Consider the following 11,014-nt stretch of genomic DNA (forward strand, 5'->3'; position numbering starts at 1 on the left):
TAGAATGTGTTTCAATTGACAATATACTGAAACGGATAATCCGTTAGATATTTTTGTGTTCTCATGTTTAGGTATATATTCTAAAGTCATGCTCTATGAATAGTAATACTAAGCTGATGGCACATTTGGATTTCCAATGACACATGAAATTTAGAAGATGACTCTCAGTCCCAGACACGACCAGACATGTCAAACCATATCAATTCCTATTTTTATTCAGTCTTTCGTGCCATGAACTCACTATCCATGCTGCTCAGGCATACTTAGAAGATATTGCTGCTGTGTCTAGAGTCAGAAGATCTGGCATGTGCTATCACACTTAGTTGTTCTTTTTCTTTTGTTTGGGTCTTTTTGACCCCGCTTGTAACCAAAAAAAAAAAAATATTGACCCCCAAATTTAGTAGCATGTTTTTTTTTTAATTAGTAGAAATAACTTGTATTTAGCTGACTATGAAATTAAGAATTCGTTGTTAAAGTTGTATAAAAACAACTTGATACTTTCTGCTTATTCAAATTGATAGTTTCATGATTAACTATTTCTCATATGCGTGTTCATTCGAATCTATATGCTTAAATTTTGCACTTTTATCTCGTAAAGATGAGATTCGATTGGTCATGCGATGGAATGAATTGGCTTTGTCGAATCCCCAACTTCAAGGTCTTTCGAGTTCGAAAACCTAGCTCAATTATGGTATGCCTCATGAGTAAAACAAGTGAAACACGTATAAGGACTCAACTCACTAAAAGTTTCTAATAGAAGTAACACATTATAGTAAAAGATACAGCTCCTTGGAAAGTGGATTGAAACAGCATGTATACGTACCCTTCTTCCACTCCATGTCTTCACCTACTTATTCAACAACCATATATTATATACGTGACCCAACTGAGTCTAACTGGACTACTTGTACTTGTTTTTCTGCTACATAGAAGCTACAGGCAAGTTTGGCCACCATTTTCACACCTAAACCTTCAGATGTAAGCCATCACTCATCAGTTGTACGAACATTCGAAACCCGGCCAACTGAAGGTATGAAGAAAAGTAACTTATCAACCGATCGAGATATCTGCCTCCATGCTCAGTGTTTTTCCAGCTGGTTGCTAGACCTCTTTGCTTATATATGCTAGCTCTATCAACAAGTACGTAGTTCATGTTTTAAAATTTTCCTCCAAGTAGTCCTTTTCTAAAACAATAGAATGAAACAAGATTCTCTAGGACATGCACAAGCTAAATACCCTTGTGATGATGAAGCAGTGTTAGAGTAATTGAAGAAGTCAGTGAAGTTCACTACAAAAGATGTGATAAATTGGGAAGTTTAATTGTCTTTTATGTTTTCATGCTAAAACCACAGCGACAATGCCCAATATTAATGCACTTCTCCACTGTAAGAAAAGGGGTCTCAGCTACCCGAAAACATATTTGGTAAAAATCTGCCGGCACCAGCTATTCACAAGTCCTGTCCTTTGGCAGTGCCCACGTACCCTTACATCTAGCAGGTCTTGCTGGTGTTTGACATCCTATAAAGGATTGACATTGAGTTAGCTGTGACTTGACTTTTAATCTAGCTAGTTTGTTTTATTTTATTTTTACCAAACAATTAATTGTCCTCGAGTCGAACTCATGATAACTTCCCTTTTCTTTTTTATTTTGGGTGCGTGTGTTTGACAATGCCACAATGGCTTCTCATTTGGGTGTCAATGAAAATGCTATAATAACCTCATTTAGAAGCAATTGAGCTTAGGAATTTCCAGCGTTAGAGAAGCCTAGTAGATAGCTCATCTTTCTTTTAATTTACCCCTTTCATAAGATTAAGAGGTATCAAAATTTATCAATAGAAAATGATATTAAGCTAGGAATATATAGAAACTGCAAAGCAAAAGCCAACTAGACCTATCAAATAATAGAAACTTTACAAAAGAAAACTAGGAATAGAATCCATAAAAGATATAGATATAGATTAATAATGGTGATAAACAAGAAGCTAATTAGACCCGACTAAGAAAGAAAGAAAGGGAAAAAAAAGGGGGAAAAGCTAACCAAAGCAAGCAATTTGGTCTTGAACTGGTCAAAAGAAAGAAAGACCGGATTTTTAAAGCTCACTGGTTGTAAACAAAAGCAATAGGAACAGCACATATTATTAGCCAAATAGCCACCCTCAAGTATAAGGGCCAAATTATAGTGTAGGGGATTATGAGTAGGGGATATCGTACCCAAGGGATTGGAAAACCCACTCTAGCTAAGGAAAACCTAAAGGGTGCTAGATGAATATGCAAATGTACAAGTCATAAACAAGAGCTCACAAGTGAACCAAAGTTCATGGTGAATATATGCAAGATGGTGTAGTGGTTTGATTTTTGGCTTTAAAAATGGTTTCGAATCAAATTAACACAAAATGAAACTTGAAATGTAAACTAGGCTATGTTAAACTAGATGTGATAAAATGGATGGAAGTTAGAGCTTTAGGTTGTTCACCATAGCCTCCCTTGCATGCATTGATGTTCAAATTATAAGTAATGCAATCCCAAATATCCAATTACCCTCTTAGCATCCGGATAAGACTACTAAGGCCTAAACTCCTTTTATTTTATCAATTTCCACCGGATAAGTGTGAAACTAACTACCCAATAACAAGTTACATTACCGGATAAGTATCAATTCCTTGCTCCTAGATGCATAAAGATTTGAGTTTAGATAATCAAGCAAGCAAACCAATCCTAGATCTAGGTGATTTTAACTCACTACCCTCACATACACACCTAGTGTGCTATCATGCTTTCAATGTCTAAAGCTAGCTATTATCTAAACATTGTTCATGTAATGACAAATACAAAGTATTCAAATTAGCTAGATTCAAATACAAGCATTTACTTCTTGAATTAGCATGTGAAGATGATCATGGAAAATGCATCAAATAAGACTCAAACATCAATTCATTACAAGTTTGGCTAGGGCTTTCAACCCTAGCCCCAACAAACTAACTACTCACTCATAATCAAATACATAATAAGCTTCAACATGTTTATGAACATCAAACTAAAAAGTAGGGATAGAGAAGGGACTAGTGATAATCAAGTTGAGGATGGTGTAGATGAACTCATGTGATGCTAGACTCCTCTCCTTCTTCTTCAAAGGTTGATAATGGAATATGAGATGATCAAGTGGTGAAATAGTGGAGTAGTGAAGCTTTTTGTCTATGAAATGGAATGGGTAGATGGAAAATATGATGAAGGTTATGGTGGTGATAATGGAGGTTTTATGAAGGAGATGAAGAGAGAAAGAAGATGTTATGGATTCAGGAATTGGTCCTTGAGAGTGAGAGGAGAATGTGTTTAAATAGGGAAGAAAAAGAAGAGTGAAATGATGAGTGGCAGAAAAATAATGAAAGTGGAGTATGGAAGGGGTTTGTAAAATATGAAAAAGATGGAGTAATGATGAAATGAAAGCAAAGCATGAAGGTGCAGAAATATGGAAGTGATGATGATATATTAAAGAGAATGGAGTAGAAAAATATATCCAAGGAAAAGGGAAAAGCATCTAGCTTTCTTCATGTGGGTGGGAATATGTTGAGTTGTTTTTCAGGTCACTTTCTGCCCCTTTATTCCTTCAATTATATCTCCACCAAGAATTCATAATGGGTCTCTGACTTCTTCATATCAAATGTTCCTTCATGAGTCTAGATCATCCTGGTAGAATCTCAGAGTTAAATTCATTGTGGTTCGACCGTAAATGCTTCTGAAATACGTACAGGTCAGGTTTTCCAGTTTTCATATTTCAGAAGATTGGACTGACTGTTTGAAGGCTTTCCACTCAAAACTAGCTCTAGTACTCTTCATAACAAATGATCCTTGGGATGTCTAGGATGAAACTAAAGAGTTTCAACTCATTCGGAGTTTGTTTGGTCAGGAAGCTACTCCTCATTTCTTGTCTAGCTCACTTTCTCCTAGCCGGAGTAAGAAAATGTTCTAGGGTTGACTTTTTAGTGCATTTCCATTATTCTCCATCATTTCCTAGCATGATAAGAAAAACATAATAAATAAATATAAATAAACACAAAGGTTAACCAAAAGTACAAGATTAGGGAAATAATAAAATTGGATTAGTCAACATTAAATTTGGATTTTAGAACAAGTAATTTCCATGTTTTATGGCACAATTATGTATATAAATTATGATCCAACACATATTTTGTTAAAGACTTAAATGTTCTGGATTCCGACCTTAAATTTTTTACCTGTGTATATATCTTGGTCTCTTAATTCGTGTTTGCTACTTTACATGCATATATATATATATATATATATATATATATATATATATATATATATATCTTTTCAATTAGTAACTACTTTACTTGCATGTATATGCCTCCGTACGTGCATCTTCTTTCAGCTTTCAGCTTTCAGCATCATGTGCAATCTTTCTGTACGTATATAAATACTAAATAATGAAAAACATGCATGTTTGATAAAACCTTGGAATACGTTGATTCTTAGTAAGGCACTGTTCTTTCCAAGTACACAACTGCCCCGAACTTAAAACCATATAGTGAAGCTAATTAGTAATGTAGAAATTGGGTTCGAGCTAGAAAAGATAAAAGTTTATGTACGTGACTTCTGGAAACCTCATTGTGGCAAGACAATCAAATGAAAATTTGTTATTGTTCTGTTTTGTGCCAAAATGCCTATTAGGTCGCAGTTTTTCAATAAAAATCTTCTTTTTTTTTTTTTTTTTAAGTTTGTGATATTCTTTGCATGAATGTGAAGGCAAATTGTTATAACCTCACCGGAATTGGTCCAATAATTGTTTTTTAGCAGACACATGGATAGTTTTAAAGGGGTGAAACTTGCACATTACCTTACAGTGGACAACAGAAAAATTAATTTCACCTCAAAACTGTTCTGGATACTTACAAGTGAAAAATGGACTTGGAAAACTCTTTCAAAAAAAAAAAAAGGAAAAAAAAAAAAAGCTCAGAACCTGATGCTTTGAGTGTCTTACCCAAAAATAGACTTAGAATCCCGACAACGGAAAAGAGAAAAAAAAGCAAACTAAAGCAACAGTTTCGTCCTTCCCTGGTCTCTCCAAATCTTCTATTTACTCTATTAATTAGTAACTACTAACTAGCTACGTACATTGCTACAAACTTCGGACTCCAGAACCAGCCATGGCATCCATGTAACATCTATGCATCTCAACCTCATAGATTGACTGATCGCACAATAAGCATCACTTGAATCAGGTATGCTCGCATAGCGTAAATTACTCCCATCTTTTCTGTTCTGTACATAATTCTTTATCTTAACTGGAATATTGCCATTGTTCGTCTTTCTTCTACTTACCAAAATTTCCCATTAATTGTAGTACATCATGTGTCTCTTTATCTCTCTTTTTCTCAGTGTTATATAATTTAAGGCTTTTCACAGTCTTATGGATCATGTTTCATTTTATTGTCATTTGAGGATGACCATAAACTGTGCTGGTCTGTTTTTCTCTTTTCTGGCGCCTTGGTTGGTCCGTCAAATGTGATGTATCACTTTTCGATCTGAAGTGAATTAAAATTGAAGACATCAAGCTTAGCATCTCTGTCTTGATATTATACTTCGAGTTTTGTTGCCGTATTGAATGCTTTGGAGTAAGGATTAAATTAAGGGGCTGTGTTTGCAATTTTGAAGGTGTCAATGTCATTTCCCAAAGCCTTTCCTTCCCGGCCAAGCTATTACATTAATCTTTTGTCGGGACTCGGGAAGGAAATAGATTAGTTTTTTTTTTTTTTTGTCTTACATCCAAATACACAGAACAACAAAAGTTCCAATGTCTCTGACAAAAGAGGGAAAATGACCCCAACAGTGTCCGACCTTTTTCCCATTCTAAATTTTCGTACCTCACCTTCTAAAACTATCAGATTGGTATCTGAGGTTTTCACCGCGACCCAATTTTGGTATCTAGAGCCGTTAGCTCCGTTACCGAGTTTGCCAGGTGGCAATTTTTAAGGGTATTTTGGTCTCTTCATGTCTTAATCTTTTTTTTTTTCTTTTCTCTAAGCTTTTTTTTCCCCTTCTCTGTCTCTCTCTCTCTACTTCTTCTCTGTACTTGATCAACCCAACGACCATTCATCTGGAATTAAGGTTGCAAAAATTTGAAGCTATGATGTCCCGTAGAGATTGTACTTCACGCTGTAAAGTCAACTTAACAGAAGAGCATATCAAGCTGCATAGAGGAGAAGAAGAAGAAGAGAGAGGGGGGGAACTGGAAGAGTTGAAAGAGATTGAGAGAGAATCAGAAAGGTGATTCTTTAGGGTGATGACGCAATGACTTGAAGAAGTGGGAATTATCATGATATGTTCAATGGCGAGTTAAAAATGGAAGAGGGAGGGGTGTGACTCAGTCGGAAAGATCACCTAGGTTTACAAGCAATAAACCTAAAACAAAAGTTCTGGAGTCCACCAGAGATAAGAGAGAAAAATCTCAATTTGATTGATAATATGATAAAAGATAGGTTCTGCAGCCATTTAAGGTTGCATATATATGAGAAAAGAAATCCTAGGGCGACTAACAATGAAACCCTAAAGCCCACGGGTAAAAATAAAACAAATCCAAAATAAACTAGGAAACCGAAAATTCTGAAAAACCAGTAAATTGCATTTTTGAGGCCCTAAACGACCCCGAAAACCCGAAAAATAGCCACGAGTTTTGTTCCTGGCGCGATTCCCTTTCCGGAAAGCTATGGCACGATCGAATCGGACACCGAATGCGAAAGTTGCAATAGTAACTTGGGTTTTCCTCCTTTTGCACGATCGAACTGTTCTTCAATTTGGACTGCCATTCGTTCTACATCAGGGTGGGTCGTGGCTTGCCACTCACTTTCACCAATATAGAAATAGGTAAAGAGAAAGAGAGATGCTGCAGCTCTACCCACCATCCTTGTTCACCCTCCGCCGTACCTCCCCACAGACGCACCAGAATTAATATCTAATTCTTATCGGAATCGAGCTCGTTGATCACAATCTCAATCTCTGAATATGGGATTTGGTTGCAATGCTTCACAGAAAATGGGGTGGGTTGGCTACAGTGCTTCAGAGAAAGGGGAGATGGGTGCTCATAATACATTTGTGGGTGCCCAGATCAAATTTGGATCCCAGAAGGAAAATAAATCGATTAAGACATGAAGAGATGAAAATACCCTTAAAAAATTGCCACCTGGCAGACTCCGTAACAGAGCTAACGGTTCCAGATACCAAAATTGGGTCGGGGTGAAAACCTCATATACCAATCTGATAGTTTTAGAAGGTTGAGGTACGAAAGTTTAGAATGGAAAAAATGTCGGACACTGTTGGGGTCATTTTCCCGACAAAAGAAGCCAAGACACAATAGATAAAAATACTAGTAGTAAGGTGGACCAGGAAGATCATCACTAGTGAGAACCAACTGCATGGAGGTTGGAGGACCATTAGTCCAATACAAAGTGCACAACCTCTCTTTGGCTAGCTTGGCCGTTGCATCAGTTGCGCAGTTAGCTTCTATTGAGATCCAAGACCAAAAAATGTGATGGAACTCATTTTTCAATCGGTGAAACTCTCAAAGCAAAGGATAGATTCTCCAATTGCCTCTCTCAATCTTCATATTTAGAGCATTAATTACCTCCTGGCTGTCACATTCCACATGAACGTTCAAAAGATGAAGTCTGTCCATTTCATTTCAAGTAGAGCATATAATTTTTGTGTGCATGTATATATACTGACCTAGTTATTGATTACTAGCTAGCTGACGAACGATAGAAGAGAAATCAAAAATGGATAAGCAGCAGCTTAAACACTTTGGTCACAGGCACCCATTGATGTTGAAGGAACAATATGGCGGTCTACCAATTTCATGTGAGGCATGTGGCGATGCAGTGCTAGGTCCTCACTACAGTTGCAACCAATGTTTCGACAAATTCATTCTCCATAAGTCATGTGCGCAGCTACCAAGGGAGATGCTTCAACACCCTTTGCACAGCAAGCACCCACTTAAACTTCGGACGAAGATTTCAAGAGGCAAATGGTTTGAATGTGATGCTTGTCGGGCACAATCCAATGCCTTCTCCTATAGATGTCGCCCATGTGAGTTCCACCTCGACGTCAAATGTGCTTTCAATTCCAGAAACACAGACAGTATAGTACATTTCAGTCACAAGCATGTATTGAGCTTGAGTACTGAAAATCAATCTGAAGAGGGACCACCACTCTTGTGTACTGGGTGCTTAGAACAAGTCCTTGGCCCTAGATACATTTGCGAAATTCCTTTCGAGAGGGAGAGAAGCTGCTCATCCATTGTTCTACATCAATCTTGTGCGAAGCTATCTCGTGAGATCCAGCACCCGATGCACCACCAACACCCACTTATTCTCAATCAAAATGGAGCACGAGAATCCCACTGTGATGCTTGTGGCAAAGATTGCAGCCGCAGATTCAATTACAGTTGTTTCCGATGTGACTTCAACCTCGACCTCAAATGTGCTTCCGAGAAAGGCTTCAAACATTTCAGTCACGAGCATCCATTAATGTTCCAGAAGGGGGGAGGAGACGACAAGAAGAAAGGATATACTGGTCCACTAGTTGTTTGCGATGGGTGCCAGAACCACATACTTGGCCCTAGTTACACTTGCATCAGTACATATCGCGGTCTTAAATGCTGTTTCAATCTCCACAAGTCATGTGCAGACTTACCCCTTGAGATTCGGCACCCAGTACACCGTCAACATCCGCTTTTTCTTCTCAATACAATTGAGAATATCAGAGTTAAAAAATGCTCATGTAATGCCTGCAACCAACCTTGCAGATATCGCTACAGCTGTTCCATATGCGATTTCAACCTTGACCTCAATTGTGCCTCCAATTGGCGAAAAATTATAGACACTGAATCTCATGAGCATCAGTTTACGGTGATCCCCAGGAAGGAAATGGCCCAGCTCCACCTTATATGTGACGTTTGTGGGGAGTACTGGAGTCGCGCTGCCTACTACTTCTGTAGCATCTGCCAGCTCTGGGTCCATAAGGAATGTGCTTCATTTCCACGCGACACCAAAATACCGGAGCACCAACACCGCCTCAAGCTAACCTGGTCCCTTGAAGACATTTACCCCAAGGACCACGTTTGTAAAATCTGCTCTACGATTATTGATAAGTGTCGTACTGTATATTATTGTCAGGAATGTTGCGGATATGTTGCCCACACTACATGCATGGCAGTTGAGTACTTCCAGGAGGAAGCAAACAAAAACAGAACCGGTAGTATTGAAGATGATGATTATGAGTCTGATGATGCTGCGGAGATCAAACACTTCAGTCATTAACATCGTTTAGTCTCTAATGATCATCGTCAGGAGGTTAATAAGGATGACAGAATAATTTCTTGTCAGGGTTGCATTCGACCCATCACTGAAGACTTCTACAGCTGTACTAAACAAGATGAAGAATCTTGCCATTTCTATCTCCACAAAACTTGTGCTCGATTGCCAGAAAGGACGCTTCTCCCTTTGCTTCACCAACACCAGTTAATACTCCTCGCTCGGGCGCCTTCTATTGACGGCGTGTTTCAATGTTCTATATGTGGTATCTTTCACCAAGGCTTTGTATACAGTTGTGAGGATCAATGTGCTTTGCCAACCGGAAAAAACCCTTTCTACCTTGACCTTGAGTGCAGCATTTATTGGGAGAACAGAGATCTTAAACATGAGTCTCATGCTCACCCCCTCCTCCTCGAAAAAAATTGGGAGGACGTCTGTTGCAGGGGTTGTGGTTCAAAAATATTTTTCTTATTCAGTTGTAAGAGATGCAATTTTCATCTTTGCATAGCCTGTGTTAGATTACCTCTTACTGCTAGGCACCAGTACGACAAGCATCCTCTAAAGCTCACCTATGAAAGTATTGAAGACGAGCTAGGTGAATACTACTGTGAGATATGTGAAGGAAAAAGGTATCCAGCACATTGGTTCTACTGGTGCAAAGAGTGCGAGTTTGACTGTCATCCTCATTGCATTATAGGGAGGTATCCTCAAGTTAAGTTGGGGAGCACTTACAAGCACGACGCTCATGTCCAACACCCCGTCACTCTTGTTAGCAAGTGGAAGAGCCCCATTCGAGGCGATAAGAGAGACAACATTCTTCCTTGTGAGAAGTGCGGTGAACCTTGCCAAGGATTAGTATTTGAATGCAGAGAGTGCAATATAAATTTCCATCGAGACGGATGTTGTGGAACTACACTTTCAGAAAGTTCTCGCAGGTCTCCTCAGATCGAAGAGCTAAGTTAATGTCCCTGAATTTTCAAATTGTTTCATTCTGATTTTCAAGCTAATGTTGTGTGAGATTGAGTTCACTATTTGGAGAAGGTGATGACACATTCTGCCACCTTTTGTTTTCTTTTGGTTATCTATGTAATGACACTGAATATTGTATATGAGAATGCTTTTTTTTTTTTTTTTGTTCTCTCTCTGTTGCAATTTTCTGTTACACAATGGAGTTGAATCCATGCCCATTAATTTCCCTGAGACCCTCATTCTTCTTTAGTCCAAAAAGTGAGTTTCGGTTGTTGAGTTACTTGAGTACACAGATGACAAAATTAACAAAAAGCTACATATATTAACAAGTTCTGTACTTTTGGCGGTGTCCACTCTTACCTCTAGCTGGTCTTGCTGGCATTTGAGATCCTCTACAAGATTGACATTGAGCATGTTGGCTTTTTTTCTTTTATTTATTTTTATTTTTTATCAATAACTGGTCCTCCTTGACTTGAACTCGGGACGATGCCACCAGACCAACTTTTGACCTAATGGGTATTTGTATACTTCAGTCCATAAATTCTTACCCCATATTGTTGAAAGAGTTTTAGATCAGGTTTTCTGAGTTTGATTTTGACATGCAACGATTGCACCTTTCTATCATTATCATTGGCATTGCAGGCACCGGCTGCTATCCCAGCAATTAACAGTGAAGGTGTACAACAGAGACTTGATCATGTCCGAACGTACTATGAGCT

The 11,014-nt window shown here is 38.3% G+C and overlaps 1 protein-coding gene across 1 annotated transcript; it reads left to right on the plus strand.

The window, feature by feature from the left end:
• The first annotated feature begins 5,140 nt into the window (after positions 1-5,140).
• LOC112169784 lies at positions 5,141-10,451 on the plus strand. The gene is given in 2 exon segments (XM_040512521.1): positions 5,141-5,240; positions 7,759-10,451. A coding segment is annotated over 1 exon segment (2,499 nt). The 5' UTR covers positions 5,141-5,240; positions 7,759-7,790; the 3' UTR covers positions 10,290-10,451.
• Positions 10,452-11,014: the final 563 nt, after the last annotated feature.

The sequence above is a fragment of the Rosa chinensis genome, chromosome 1, assembly GCF_002994745.2.
Source record: "Rosa chinensis cultivar Old Blush chromosome 1, RchiOBHm-V2, whole genome shotgun sequence".
In the NCBI taxonomy this organism is placed as follows: domain Eukaryota; kingdom Viridiplantae; phylum Streptophyta; class Magnoliopsida; order Rosales; family Rosaceae; genus Rosa; species Rosa chinensis.